A 16,456-nucleotide genomic window follows, 5' to 3' on the forward strand; every position below is an offset into this window, starting at 1 on the left:
AGAGTGACAGACTGCGCACCGGTCTTCGGGAACGAGGCGGCGGCACCCGCACACGAGCGTCACACGATGCCTCGACGACGACAACCCGTCTCGACCCGCGGGCTCCGTATCTGCTCCGTCGAGGTGCTCTGGTGACGTGCATTCTCGGCGATACCAACTCCCCTCGCTGAACACTATGCACACTAACGCAGCACCAGGTGTTCCAGTTCACTGGCTCAGCTCCGTCGAGGCACGCACGTGACGTGACGTCGCAGCCAATGGAAATTTATCAGCCGTTTAGCTACGACCGATGCAGAATTTTTCACTCAATGGGCCATTTGATGCCGTCGCATCAAAGCAAAATGATTAATAAATCACTTGGGTTTTACATGTTGAGGCAGCTTAGCCAAGTTTTTCAAAAGCAATGAAACGCTCAAGGTCACAGCAGTGTTCGACGAACGAAAAAAGTTGAATTTCTGCCTGAAAGTCGAAGCATTCATTGCGATAGCAAATTATTATATAGTTATAAGACGTAAGCCTACTCCTTTTATCAGCTGCATAAACTGCGGTACACGTTCCCTTAGTAACTATATTAACAAGCACGTGGTCATGCGCACACACGCAAACACGAACACATCTCACTCCATGGATAGGAACACTCGCTCTCAAAGCTTTGGCGTGATGAAAAGCGGCAACAGCAGCGAGCGAATTCCCCTTGGTGCTGCCTCTCACTTCAACGCGAAGCACGCGCGCGAAATGTCAGTGCACAGGCTAGCCTTCGACCTGAGCGAAGATTACCTCCAATACGGTGCGCGCGGCCTCCATAGCTGCACTGGAAGGGGAGATGCTCACAAACTTACCCCCATCACCTCCTACCCCTTCCCATTGCGCAGGTGAGAAGTTGGCGCGCAATCTTACCGCCTTTCTCCTTTGCGAGCGCAAGAAGATTCCGCAGCATCAAGGCACCGGCATACGGCACGCTGCAGCAATATTGTCGCACTTTGCATTTGTGCAAAACATCACGTTGATATCGACGCCGACGACGCTGGTAGACATTCGCCTGGAGTGTCCACATAATTGCTATTGCAATAGCAACGCTGCTATTGCAACGCTGCTTGCAATAGCAGCGATTGATTGCAGCGATTGATTGCTATTGCAGCAGCAATAGCAGCGATTGATTGCAGCGATTGCAATAGCAGCGTTGCAATCGTTGCTATTGCAACGATTGCAACGCTGCTTCTCTCGGTGTTGCAATTGCTATTGCAACAATAATGCTTAGACAAAGGATGCGCACACGAACATAGTATGCGAAATACAGGATATTTTATGAAACTGTTGACGCTACAATCTATCAGCCAAATCATAGCATGCATATTATAGCGCGCAAAAAATAAAGTGTTGCAAGCTAAGGAAATTGAAAATGGAAACAATAAAAATATGCCATAACATGCATTGAGGTTTCTTTTTCGACTAAGGAATGTATATCGGTAACATATGGAGCCGAGCGTCGTACGGGTGGCGGTGGTAGGGGAGGGGGAGGGGCAGCGTAGATGGTATTCCCGGAAAGGTGGTTTAGTGGCTAAAAGATCTGTTCTTTAGCATTAAGCCACGGCAGCAGCAACCACACTCCTGTTGACGGCACGTAAAAACAGTTGTGCATGTTGTCTGTATACTAAATATTCATTGCTTGCCAAAAATTAATGATGCTCAACCTTATAATATCCGTAATAGTCCGCCATTGGCTGACGATAAACATCAGAATTTATTATTTCTTTCTTCGCACACCTTTTCTGTGGCCATTAGGTTATTTAATACTGGATATTCCTATGTCCACGGAATTGAAAGCTGCTGTTGTAGGCACTTGTAATTACCATATTGCGCAATAGTTCTATTGACCGGCTTGTAAAGTGTTCAATAACTCTATAAAACATGATTTCAAAGGCATAGATAGTAAATACTTACTTCTGCTTCAGCACTCGTACCTTCGTTGTAATTATCGTCAAGTTTCTAGAACAAATTTGTTTTACATTATGAGTTTCGTGATATCACACAACGGATGCACTTTAAAATGCATCTAAATTTATTTCAACCAAAAAAATAAACTTTTATGAAGAGGCAACTTGTCTTATTCGTTATACTACATGGTGTCCCCTGAGACATCAAGAACAAGTACACTGCAAGGGCTACCTTCAAGTGGGGACATCTGCTGCAGGAAAATGCATTAATTAAGGTATTATTATTTCAATTAATTTAGTAACACTCAAATGAAACCGAACCTATTATCAACTTTAATGTGAATACTACAAATAACGGCGAATTTACTGCTAAATTACATCTGTTATATATTAATTTTTATATTCTTATACACCAAGCTCGCCTTTTAAATAATTTTTCGTAGATACTTTAAGAAACGTATGCGATTTCATAAGCACAGACCCATAATTTCTGGCAAGCCTTATCGTCAATCGCCAAAAGCCGCATTACTTTTAATGCAAGATGCACAGATATTTATCGCAACTGAATTATTTAGAATTAGTAATACACATCTTCGATTTCGCCGCAGTTTATCCATCAAGAATACCACGAGGTTCTCACCAGAAGCAGTCTTCTGTTGACCGATTTGTATTGTTTCTCGAAGCAAGAAGATTTGTTCTTAAACAATTCCAAGGAATCGTTAGTCAGGAGCTTTGCGTATTTCTTGTTTAAACTTTTGCTGATGCCTAGAGCAAAGAAAAGATTCTACGGTTATCTATACAATGATACGTTGGTTTGCACATTTATACATGTATGGCACTGATGAGGAGTATGGTGTTAGGGGTATTAAGGCGCAAGGGCCCTAAAGGGCATCCCACGTAACTTGATCCAAGCGGTAAAAGTATGCAAATGTAGCATAGCTGGGCAGAACCAAGGTAATGATGTTTGTCGTCGCTTGGAGATAGGATAATTTCCGCGTTCCACCTAGCCACTTATATAGACTTAATTATTTATTCACTATCTGAAATATTATAATGAGGTGAAAGTTTCCATCAGAAAATTTACAGCAACATGAAAAACTCCCAATAGAGCTTTCTGTTACTCAATAAGTGCTACGTAGGTGCGTTTTTGCAACTCTGAAAAAAGCCTGCGAATGCTCGAAATGTAGCCTCGCAACTGGCCGCTCTAGGCACTGCGCCCGTATTCGCGGGCTTGTTTCATTGTTGGAAAACACTATTATGTAGCACGTATTGAGCAACAGAAAGCTGTAATGTGAGGTTTTCATGTTGCTTTACATTTTCTTATTGGCACCTTTCATGTAATTAAAATAATTGAGAAGTGTCTTAGTTAAGGCTTATTGTGTAATCACGCGGAATGCCAAAAATAATCTCAGCAACTCCAAGGGACGGCAAACAACATTACCTTGCATCTGTCCAACTACGTGGCATTTGCACAGTTTCGAGTGTAGCTTAAGGCGGCCGTTCTTGCGGCAAGCGTCGGCATAACTATGCGAAGGAGTTCAGCATAAGGATGAAAGAACGAAGGTGGAGCGCGGGTGAAAGACAGCGACAGTGAAGAGAGGGCGAGGAGAAAAGCGGAGGAGGAGAGTGTGACGGAAGCGTGAGAAGAAAGGCGTAGTGCCGAGCATGACGCGCTTAGCGGCGACGATGGCTACGTGATGCCGCCACAGTAGAGCGCGCCATCTGCATGGAAACACAGCGCTGCATGAGTGGAACTCTGTCTGCGGTGGCTGCTGTGAAACGCGCCTACGCGTCGCGATTAGTGAGGCAATGACGCCCCACATACCTCGGTCTGCACTGTGCTGCACGAGACAAATTGTCCACACTAGCATATATATCGCTAAATGAAAAGACGTATACAGCTGCAATCAAACTTCGCATCAGGACGTATCGTAATCGTTTGTGTATTTTTAAACCTTTGGCTCAAGTTACGCGAGACACGCGGTATATTGAAGCTTAACATTAAATTGTACATACCAAACAAGCTTTATCTTCAGATAACCGAACTTTAAAGTGTTTATAATGTGTTTTTTAACACAAGCAGAAATGCTTCCATTCCTGATAGCGTATTACTCACTTATACTAGAGTTGAGTGGGTGCATGTATGTTGGTGGCTAGGAAGTTTTATGTAAACATGAGGATTTTTTAATGTAAGCTAGTCATTATCATCATCCTCCTCAGCCTGGTTACGCAAACTGCAGGGCAAAGGCCTCTCCCATACTTCTCCAACAGCCCCGGTCATGTACAAATTGTGGCCATGTCCTCCCTGCAAACTTCTTAATCTCATCCGCCCACTTAACTTTTTGCCGCCCCCTGCTACGCTTCCCTTCCCTTGGAATCCAGTCCGTAACCCGTAATGACCATCGGTTATCTTCCCTCCTCATTACATGCCCTGCCCATGCCCATTTCTTTTTCTTGATTTCAACTAAGATGTCATTAACTCGCGTTTGTCCCCTCACCCAATCTGCTCTTTTCTTATCCCTTAACGCTACACCCATCATTCTTCGTTCGATAGCTCGTTGCATCGTCCTCACTTAAATAGAACCCTTTTCGTAAGCCTCCAGGTTCCTGCCCCGTAGGTGAGTACTGGTAAGACCCAGCTATTATAAACTTTTGTCTTGAGGGATAATCGCAACCTGCTCTTCATGATCTGAGAATGCCTGCCAAACGCTTCCCAGCCCATTCTTATTCTTCTGATTATTTCCGTCTCATGATCCGGATCCGCGGTCACTACCTGCCCTGAGTAGATATATTCCCTTACCACTTTCAGTGCCTCGCTACCTATTGAAAATATCTGTTCTCTTCCGAAACTGTTAAACATTACTTTAGCTTTCTCCAGATTAAATTTTAGACCCACTCTTCTGCTTTGCCTCTCCAGGTCAGTGAGCATGCATTGCAACTGGTGCCCTGAATTACTAAGCAAGGCGATATCATCAGCGAATCGCAAGTTACTAAAGTATTCTCCATTAACTTTTACCACAAATTCTTCGCAATCCAGGACTCTGAATGCCTCCTATAAACACACTGTGAATAGATCGTATCTCCCTGCCTGACACCTTTCTTTATTGGGATTTTGTTGCTTTCTTTATGGAGGAATACGGTGGCTGTGGAGCCGCTACAGATATCTTTCAGTATGTTTACATACGGCTCGTCTACACCCTGATTTCGTAATGTCTGAGAAACAGGGTGTAGACGAGCTGTATAATGTAAGCTAGTAAGCCATGTTAAATACATCATACATGCTTGAGGTCGTATACATAACACATAGCGCGGTAAGAACAACGGGCAGGTCGACACAGGAGAAGCGCCGACTTTCAACTAAAGGATGTTACAGTGGATTCTGAGCACACACACACACACACACACACACACACACACACACACACACACACACACACACACACACACACACACACACACACACACACACACACAAACACACACACACAAACACACACACACAAACACACGCACATGTATATATATATATATATATATATATATATATGCGTGTGTGTGTGTGTGTTTGCTCAGAATCCACTGTAACACACACACACACACGCATATATATATATATATATATATATATATATATATATATATATATATATAAAGCTGCAAAAACCTGATAGAGAGAAAGAAGACAAACTGCCACAGGCCGTCTACGCCAGGCAGTCAAGGTCTTGCTTAGATAAAGCGGCAGACGTCTTACTGACTCAAACTGCTCTTGCCCATTACCAACATGCCCAATCTTATTCCTTGCTGATTATAGTTCACTACAATACACGGTAGTGGCACGACCTGAAAGCCGCGCTGCTTCTCTCGGTGTTAGGAAACACCACGGATCACCACTAGGGTTTTCCGTAGCACTACTCCACCTTTTCAAATAGGGTGTAATGAATTGGAACATAAACGCTGAGGAAGCATGTGGCCACGGCTGTCCCGAGTTTCGCGATCCGCTGCGTCGGCAGCCACAAAGTGACGACTGCACGTGGACTGGTGCGTTCGCTAAAATTACTGGAGTGCCGTGCCGATATTTTAGAATTGTGAGCACAAATAGTTGACGATATGCCGAAGTGGAAGGCGGAATCACACGGTTTTTCTCCGGGTTGTCAGAGCGGCTCCCCGGGCGCTACGAGGACGTTGTTCATTCCAGCTCCTACGGATGAAGAACTCAGCAGAAAGTGCCTTAATTAACCATGTCATGATTACCTGTGCCTTAATTACCTCGGCCTTAGATAACACTGAAATTCATGGCTTCGACTTCGACCAAAAGTTGTGGGTTAGAGTGCCTTAATGAACTCTATCTTCATGAACTGTGCCTTAACACCAATGTTTCTCGGATCGACTCCCACCGAAGGTTGAGAGTTTGATTCCTACCAAAGGATATGGCTTCGATTGCCATAATTAACTCCACCCTAATTATGCGTGGCCTAATCAACTTCGCCCTAAACAACACCAAAGGTGTATTAAGCTTAGACTCGACTCTCCACAAAATCTAGAGTTTAACCTCCACCAGTGGTCGTGGCTTTCACAGCCTTAATAGAATTCGCCTTAATTAACACCAAAGGTCATGCATTCGATTCCCACCAAAGGTCGAGGGTTTGTAGTATTTTCGCGTCATAGCATCGCCATGTCATCGCCAACACCAGCGAAATTACCGTCTCTTGAGCCATATACTGTTTTCGTAATAATAAGCCCACACCAAGACTATATTGAAATCACACGAAAGATGTATGCCAAAATAAGGAATTAACCGCAATTGCAGTGTAGCGAAGCTTCTAAGAGCGGTGGTAAATAAGTAAAAAATATTTAGTGGTCGCCAAAACATATAAAACCACCTAAGCGACACAGCGAGTAACCTGACCATATTATGTTTGCATCAAGCAGAAAGCAAATACGCGCATTAGAACTGCAGTTGAAACTACTGAAGGAACCCTACAACGCAGTTAAAGCTGCTAGAAAAGGTAGCAGTGGGGCCATCTCGCAGCGTCCTCGTAAAAGGAGGACTCAGAACCCAGGCGGTAGCACCACCAGCTGATGCTTAGGATGACGTACAGTAAAGAACGCGAGTTTATTCAATCATTTTATCATGTAGCAAACTTTAGGAAGATTGCAGTAAATGGGAAGCGTAAATTGCGAATGTTTGTAACAGGAGCAGTCTCTCAAATTTGGCTGAATTAGGAAAATTGATCACTTAGCTCACGTTTAGGGCAGCTGCAGAACATTTTGCCTACTTGTGATGGAAGTCGATGAGCCACAATAATGGCAGGCAGCATCGTGGAGGATGAGGGCGACGCATGAGTTTGCAGAAGCGCACTAGCAGGTGGCCGCGGTATTGCCACCGATACCTAAGGTCATGGTCAAGTCTACTTAGCATGGTACGTTCATGGTAGATAATGGCCCGGGCTGTGGACTGAGAAATTACTGCACAATTACTGGCACTGATGTGTATAACCGAAAAATGAAAAGAGTAATAATGCATTTGAGAGCTAAGAACGCTTCATTTTTGTCACGCCCATTGACTATTACCACGACTGCTTCTCTAGCGTTGTGGAACATTCATCAAATTGGATGGTATTGGTTGCAGAATAACAAGACCAAAGATACATTGATCTTACCTGAGTAAGCCAAGCTGTGCCCCAGCTCGTGAGCAATTGCAGTACCAATGCCACCATAGTTGAATGAACTGAAAGAGAAGAAATCGTGCTTAGCGTCGCCCTCGTCTTCTAGATGACAGCATGGTTCTACGCTTGAAGGGAGACTTAATTATCAAGCCTACCACGGTTTCGTAGCTGTAATATGGTGCGTCAATATGCGGCAGCATGCGTTATATATATATATATATATATATATATATATATATATATATATATATATATATATTGTCACGGCTCACTGGAGACAAGAAAGGAGAGCGGTATTTATTCGAGAGAGTTAGGGCAAGCGCTCAGGCCAGGCTTCTTCTTCTCTAGCGCCTCGCTTGCACAGATGAGGTCGTCGTCTTTTTCGTCAACGTGGTCGGGCGCTGATGGCGTCGCGGCATTTGCCCTCCTCCAGAAAGAGCATCGTCCCGATGCTCGGCGGGTAGCATCTGGTGTCCAGCAAACCAGAGCGTGTCCATGTCACTCAGAAATATACGGTTTCATGCGCACCACGTGCACAGTCTCAGGCAGGTCCTGACGGCGCCTCGAGCAGGATGGGCTGTCGGAACGACTTCATAGTTGACGTCGCTAAGGCGTCGTAAAACCTTGTACGGTCCGAAGTATCGTCGCAGAAGTTTCTCCGCGAGGCCTCGGCGGCGTACTGGAGCCCAAACCCACACTCTTTGCCCGGGTTGGTAGACGACGCATCGATGGTGTGCATTGTAACGTCGGGCATCACGGTCTTGCTGGCTAGCTATGCGAACGCGCGCGAGCTGTCTTGCTTCTTCAGCGCGCTCTGTAAAATCTGCGGCGTCAGTCTCGGAATCGCTGAAGTCATGAGGAAGCATAGCATCCAGCATTGTAGTCACTTCTCGACCGTGGAGGAGACTGAATGGCGTCATTCTTGTTGTTTCTTGCCGAGCCGTATTATAAGCAAACGTTACGTAGGGTAATATTTGGTCCCAGTTCTTGTGTTCCACATCGACATACATGCACAGCATGTCTGCGAGAGTCTTGTTGAGGCGCTCCGTAAGTCCATTGCTTTGCGGGTGATAGGCTGTCGTCTTTCTGTGTGCCGTGCCACTGAGGGTGAGTACAGTTCGCAAAAGTTCAGCCGTGAACGCGGTTCCCCTGTCGGTTACGATGACCGCTGGAGCACCGTGCCTCAGGACGACGTTTTCGATGAAGAACTGTGCTGCCTCGGCTGCTGTGCTGCTAGGAAGTGCCTTGGTTTCAGCATATCGCGTAAGGTAATCTGTCGCGACTATGATCCATTTATTTCCGGCAGCAGATATTGGGAATGGGCCCAAAAGGTCCATCCCAATTTGTGCAAACGGTGTTGCAGGCACTGGAACGGGATGTAATAGTCCGGCAGGTTTCGTAGGTGGCACTTTTCGCCGCTGACAGTCAAGGCACGTTCGAACGTAGTGCTTCACCTGTGCTGCGAGCCGTGGCCAGTAATACTTCTTTTTGATCCGTGCTAATGTTCTTGTGTAGCCTAAGTGACCTGAGGTAGCTTCGTCGTGACAGGCCTGCAAAATTTCATTGCGGAGTGTTTTAGGGACGACGAGTAGATATTTCTTCCCTGTTGAAGAGAAGTTCCTCCTAAAAAGAACACTGTTGCGTAGGCAGAATGATGACAGGTACCTCGAGAACAATCTGGGCTTGTTTGTGGTGCGGCCTTCTAAGAAATCAATTAGTGACGCGAGCTCCTGGTCCTCTTGCTGTTGTTGAGAGATGGTGGCCGCATCAACAACTCCCAAAAAGCCAGTGGATTCGTCATCATCTCCGCCGGACGACTCGATCGGCGATCTGGAAAGGCAATCAGCGTCTAAGTGCTGCCTTCCCGATTTATAGACCACCGTCATGTCGTACTCTTGAAGCCGTAGGCTCCAGCGTGCCAAACGTGCAGATGGATCTTTCATGTTGGTCAACCAACAGAGAGAATGGTAGTCACTTATAACTTGAAATGGGCGGCCGTATATGTACGGACGGAAATTGGTAACTGCCCATACTACAGCCAAGCATTCCTTCTCTGTGGTGGAGTAGTTCGACTCGGCACGTGACAATGTTCTACTCGCGTAAGCGATGACTCGCTCAGCGCCGTCTTGCCGTTGAACAAGGACGGCGCCTAAACCTACGTTGCTGGCATCGGTGTGGATCATTGTCGGCGCATCCACGTCAAAGTGGGCAAGAACAGGCGGAGTTTGTAGACGGTGCCGCAACTCGTTAAATGCCGCCTCCTGCTCCTCGCCCCACTTAAACGTGACATCTTCTCTGGTTAAGCAGGTAAGCGGTGAGGCGATGCGTGCAAAACCCGCAATAAATCGCCGGTAATATGCGCATAGGCCCAGGAAGCGTCTGACTGCCTTTTTGTCTGTAGGCCTTAAAAACTTTGCGACGGCTGCGATTTTCTCAGGATCAGGTCTGACACCTGTGTGACTTACTACGTGGCCCAAAAACTGTAGTTCTTCATATCCAAAGTGGCACTTTTCAGGTTTTAAGGTAAGCCCAGCGGACCGTATGGCTTGAAGAACCGACCGTAGCCGTCTGAGATGTTCATCAAATGTGGCAGAATAAACAATGACATCATCTAGGTAGACTAAGCAAGTCTTCCACTTAAGGTCTGAGAGTACAGTATCCATTAGTCTTTGGAACGTGGCTGGCGCGGAACACAAACCAAAAGGGAGAACTTTGAATTCATAGAGCCCATCAGGCGTTACAAATGCAGTCTTTTCGCGATCCCGCTCATCGACCTCTATTTGCCAGTATCCACTTTTTAAGTCCATCGATGAGAAGTACCGTGCATGCCGTAGCCTGTCGAGGGAATCGTCGATGCGTGGTAAGGGATACACATCTTTTTTTGTAATCTGATTGAGCTTGCGATAATCGATACAAAACCGCAGGCTACCATCCTTCTTCTTAACGAGTACCACGGGCGATGCCCAAGGGCTTTTTGACGGCTGGATGACATCATCTTCTAGCATTTGCTTGACTTGCCGCTGTATTGCTTCACGCTCTTTCTCAGCCACGCGATACGGATGCTGTCGGATGGGTATTGCTGTTTCCTCCGTAATGATGCGGTGTTTCGTCAGTGGTGTTTGACGCACTCGGGACGTTGTAGAGAAGCAGTCCTTAAAAGCGGCAAGCAGTTCCCTGAGACTTTGTTTCTCTTGCGGCGCTAAACCTGGGTCAATGTCGACGACGGGTGCATGTGGCATCGTATCGGTGGTCGATTCTTCCTTTACAGCAAAGCAGTGTTGAACGTGGTCAATTTCATCAAAGTATGCCACAGCGGTGCCTTTACTGATGTGACGGCGTTCATTGGTAAAATTTGTCAGAAGTATCTCTGTGCGACCACCGATTAGGCTGACAATACCGCGAGCGATGGCAACACCTTGGTGGAACAGAAGTGCAGTTAGTTGTTCGGCTACGCCGTCCTTGTCAAACTGTTCTCCGCAACTGACGGAGACAAGACTGCATGATAGTGGTGGTATGCAGACGTCGTCGTCGGCGACACGTAACGATGTACGTAGGCGCTCTTCGTCGTGGCTCGTCTCTGTACTAGTTGACAAGGTTATCTCGCCATCCCGTATGTTAACGACGGCACCGTACTCCCTCAAGAAGTCCATTCCAAGGATGAGTGATCTGCAGCACTCTTTTAAGATCATAAAAGTGGCGACAAAAGCTGTATTTCCTATCTGGAGTCGTGCAGTACATTTTCCTGTAGGTGTCATTATCTGGCCCCCGGCAGTTCGAATATAAGGGCCCGTCCATTGCATTTTGAATTTCTTAAGCCGGTCTGCCAACTGCTCACTCATTATCGAAAAGTCTGCGCCAGTATCAACTAAAGCTGTCACGTCGTGCCCATCAATCGTTAAAAGTAGGTCGGAACTCACAAATTCGTCGGCGTTCCGATTCTCCGGGCTGCTCTGCTCGTTTCTCTGTAATGTTGGGGGACTTTCGGCGGTTCGACGACTTGCAACCTTCCCCCCGGAGGTCGCCGATTTCAGTTTCCCCGCCGTGGGCTTGGAGAGCGGCCTCTTACCACGTCGGCGAAACTGCGACGGTTCGGCGAAGAATAACGCAACGGAGACGGCGAGCGCGACCGGAGATTAGCTGAGCTGCCTTGTTCCCGAGTGGCACTGTCGTCGAAGCGTCGATGTCTCTCAGGAAACTGTCGTGGGGTGGCAGGTGGCATTTCCTGGATGCCACCTTGGCGATGAGGGCAAAAACGATAAATGTGCCCTGGTTCGCCACATTGAAAACACAATGGTCGGCGATCAGCAGTGCGCCATACGTCGGTCCTGCGAAGCTGGGGTCGCCTGAAATGCTCCCTCTGTATCCAGGCAGCAATAGGTGGCCGCTGGTGGTACTGCTGTACTGGCCCGGTAGAAAGAGGGCGTCGAACAGCGTCCGCGTAGCTGTATGCGCGCGGCTCTAAGCGTGGCTCGGGACACGGTTGAGGGAGTGGCTCAGGTGACGCAAATGCTTGCCGGATTTCTTGGCGGACAACTTCAGCGACCGAAGCAACAGTGAACTCCTTCGGTGTCGCAGTTTGCTTCGCAATCTCCTCGCGCACAATGTCTCTTATTAGTTCACGTAGCGAGGTCTCGTCTGTCGCTGTCAATACTGCGGCTCCTGCAGGCGCATCGTTAGTCAGGCGTTCGTATTGCCGGCAACGCTGCTGCAGCGCCCGCTCGATTGCTGTGGCTTCCTTAATGAACTCGTCTACAGTTGTAGGCGGGTTACGCACGAGACCAGCGAATAGCTGTTCTTTGACGCCGCGCATGAGATGGCTCAGCTTCTTGGAATCAGGCATGTTGGGATCCGCGCGGCGAAACAAACGAGACATGTCCTCGGCAAACATCGAAACACTTTCGTTTGGCTTCTGAATGCGCAACTCGAGAAGGCGTTGTGCATTATCTCGGCGATCAGTGCTTCCGAAGGTGTCAAGTAGCCGACGGCAAAATTCGTCCCACGTTGTCAAATGTGCCTCGCGGTTTTGGAACCACGTCCTTGCGCTACCTTCAAGAGCGAAGTACACATTGGAAAGCTTCTGGTCCGGACGCCACTGATTGACCTTAGCTACGCGTTCGTACTGGTCCAGCCAGTCTTCGGCGTCTTCATACGTGTCACCGTGGAAGCTAGTGGGGACTAGATTGTTTTGAACAGTCACCTGTGTTGGACTTGCAAGCGCCATTTCCTGAGTCGGTGAGGTCGCTGACAACGTGCCTTGGAAGAGGCCGAATTCCGGGCACAGACCTTGCAGGCGGCGGCTTGCGCGGTGCACAGGTGTCTCGACGCGTGGATGTTGTCTTGAAGGGCTGGATGCAGGGCTACTCGCAGGAGTCGTCCCTATCATTAGGTGATGATGCGATACCCAGCACCTCCACCAGTGTCACGGCTCACTGGAGACAAGAAAGGAGAGCGGTATTTATTCGAGAGAGTTAGGGCAAGCGCTCAGGCCAGGCTTCTTCTTCTCTAGCGCCTCGCTTGCACAGATGAGGTCGTCGTCTTTTTCGTCAACGTGGTCGGGCGCTGATGGCGTCGCGGCAATATATATATATATATATATATATATATATATATATATATATATATATATATATATATATATATATATATATATGGTCGCGGTTCAACGTGAACAAGAGACAACAGGTGGAGCTAGAGCGAGACGGCGGAGCGGCTTGTTGCAAAACCACCAGAAAACAGACATCTTCGTCTCTGCATTTTCCCACTGCATGGAGTCCGTTAAAGCACTATCCTGATCGTCGTCTACATGTCTACATACATCACACGTCATTTACCCTCTCTCTAAAAGAGCATCGTCCAGATGCTATACAATAAAATTCACTCGGGGAAAAGAGAAGTCCGTCGTACAGTCACTCGGCGAAATATGGCTTCATGCGCACTACGTGCAGGAATTCAGAGGGGTGTTGGCGGCGCCTTGTGCAGTAAGGGATATTTCGAATTACCTCGTATGGGACATCATTTAGCCGTTGCAGCATGTTTAGGGTCCAAAATATCACCTGAGGAACTTCTCGGATAGCCCCCGTTTTCGTATGGGCGTCAAGACGCATACTCGGTTACTGGGTTCGTAAGTTACAGGTCTATGATGGGCATTATAGCGACCTGTGTCATACACTTGTTGCGGTGTATTCGTATGGGTGCGAGCTGCTTCACTTCTAGAAGTTTAGAGTAAAGGCATCGGCATCCATGTCAATGTCGTCAGGTTCGTGTGGTAGCATGGCATCGAGCACCGTCCTTACTTCCCGTCCGTGAACAAAGCTCAGTGGAGTCATCCATGTAGTGCCTTGTTTAGCCGTGTTGTAAGCAAACGTAATATAAAGCAGAATCTCGCCCCAATCTTCCTGCTCTATATTCACGTACGCTGAAAGCATGTCTTCGATTGTTTTGTTCAGGCGCTCTTTTAACTTATTTGTTTGTGGATGGTAGGCTGTTGTTTTTCGATGAGTGCAGGATAATAGTATATTTGTCACACTCTGTACAGCGTTCGCGTGTATCCTAGGCGCCCAAAAGGGATCACGTTGTGATATGCTTCCAGTGCTTCACGACGAACAGCAGCAGGAATGACGAGCAAATAGCTGGATCCGCTCGCAGAGCAGTTGATTTTGTATAGAGTTTTGTTCCTTAAGCAAAACGATTACAGTGCTCTTGCGCAAGCCTTAGGTGTGACCTGAGTTTGTTCGTCCAAGAAATTAATGAGGCTAAGCAGGTCGGGTCGTCCCGTTGTTGCTGCGTTATGGTAGCCGTGTCGAGAAGACCAAGAAATGCTGCGGGATCTTCATCGGAAGAAGGAGCCGACTCTATGAGCGACCGAGAGAGGCAGTCGGCGTTGGCATGGCGTTGCCCCGACCTGTAAATTACCGTCGTATTAAACTCTTGCAGTATAAGGCTCCAACGTGCTAATCGCCCGCAAGGATCTTTGAGATTTGTGAGCAAGCAGAGTGAATGATGGTCGCTGATAACTTTGAAGGGGTGACCGTGCAAGTGTGGGCGAAACTTCGTAACTACCCATACGACGGCGAGGTACTCCTTCTCAGTTGTAGAGTAGTTTGCTTCTTTGCGTGAGAACGTTCTGCTAGCATAACCGATCACTCTTTCTCTCTCCTCCTGGCACTGCACAAGCACGGCCACGCGGCCAGCGTTGCTGGCACCAGTTTGAAGCATTGTAGAAGCTATCTCGTCAAAGTGTGCAAGCACAGGAGGCATTTGTAAACGGTTCCGCAAATCGTTAAATGCAGCTTGCTGTTCGGTGCCCCACACAAAAGCAATGTCATCTCTCCTGAGGCGAGTTAACGGTGACGCAATGGGAGAAAAGTCTGCAATAAATCGCTGATAATACGTGCATGGGCCCCGAATAGGCCAGACAGCCTCTTTATCTGTGCGTACAGGGGACTGTGTGACCAGAAATTTTGTTAGGATCCGGGCAGGCACTCGCGTGACTGGCGACATGGACTAGAAACTTTAGCTCTTCAAAGCAAAAATGACAGTTCTCTGGCTTTAGAGTGAGGCCGGCGGACCGTATGGACTTTTGATACTCTTCCACATTTCTGTCCTTGAATTTAACTTCGCTCAATTTCCGCCGCCGCTTAGCATCATTAACTTTCTTGCACAGCATTGTGAACTCTTCGGTGACTATTCGGTAGACAAAACCACTACACCAACCTCGCCCCAGAATCATCGACGAAATGTCATCAAAACTTGAACAGGATGACCTAGTTTTTGGTTCCCTCGTTCCATACAAGTCTGCAATTCCTTACCTAGGTCTATTTGCTCATACCCATCCAGAAATTTTGTGTCCGCCCTCCAAGATGCATGGTCTTAGCAAATAACCCTTATCACGTGTTATATTCCTCCGTATACTTCCCTCTGTTAACCCGCTTCTGTTATATGACTTATTTCCTCCAGTACGTACAAATAAATAAATTAATTATCAGGACATCCGAGCTTGCATTGCGTAAGTAACGCTCTAAGGCAGACAAGCCTGGTGCTCATGTCAATTTACATAGATAGGGGCTATTGGCTCGTAATTCCACAATATTAGGGTTAACGTAAACAGACAGCGCAGATTCTTGAAAACGTCCTCCCGCCATGATGCCCACGAGGACATCTTGCCGTTGCCATCGGGCAGCTTTCTCAGAGGTGATAGGACGGCAACGAAATTTCCCATAAACCATCTCTGCAAAGAACCAGAATATTGGATTAGAAAATTCAGCAGCGACGTGAAGTTTCGCTAGATTCGTGTGCACGCTGGCCTTGAATACTACATGTCAGAGTAATGTGAGGTGTCTTACTGCACCAAGCGGAACTTTTCTAAGTGTAGTCGTAGGCCGATGGTTGTTAGGAAAGTCAGGACAAATTACAAGAGCAAAAGGTGCGTGTACGAAATCCGGATCAAAGGGCATGATGTTACATTCTTCTAAGCAATCGCTTGTAATACATGGTGTCTTCGGACGATCCACTTCTGCAACTGGCACTTGCCAATAACCCGACCACAAATCTAATGAAGAAACAAAACGAATTCTTTCTAAATAGTAATGGCGTCATCTATTTACCGTACGGTATAGATGTCCCTGCGAATGATCTTCATATTGCACTGGTAATCTAGACAAACGCGAATAGAGCCATACGTATTCGTAAGAAGGACAACAAGAGGCACCCGCGAATTACATGATGGGCAAATTACTCGGCGGTGAAGCCTGTCATCGCCTTGCCCATTGTTGATGATGACAAGATGTATTTATTGAGGGATGACTCGAAAGCGAATAATGGGGAAAAGATGATAACATGATTGTCTGTTGCACATAA

The 16,456-nt window shown here is 47.1% G+C and overlaps 1 protein-coding gene across 1 annotated transcript in view; it reads right to left on the bottom strand.

The window, feature by feature from the left end:
• Nucleotides 1-16,456, bottom strand: part of LOC135911937 (neprilysin-4-like) — a 186,215-nt gene that overhangs the window by 72,917 nt on the left and 96,842 nt on the right. The window contains exons 8-9 of the mRNA XM_070525674.1: nt 7,595-7,662; nt 1,942-1,986 (exon numbers count right to left, since the gene is read on the bottom strand). Coding sequence (XP_070381775.1) covers nt 1,942-1,986; nt 7,595-7,662 — 113 coding nt within the window. The remainder of the gene's footprint in view (nt 1-1,941; nt 1,987-7,594; nt 7,663-16,456) is intronic.

Source organism: Dermacentor albipictus, chromosome 9 (genome assembly GCF_038994185.2).
Source record: "Dermacentor albipictus isolate Rhodes 1998 colony chromosome 9, USDA_Dalb.pri_finalv2, whole genome shotgun sequence".
Taxonomy (NCBI): domain Eukaryota; kingdom Metazoa; phylum Arthropoda; class Arachnida; order Ixodida; family Ixodidae; genus Dermacentor; species Dermacentor albipictus.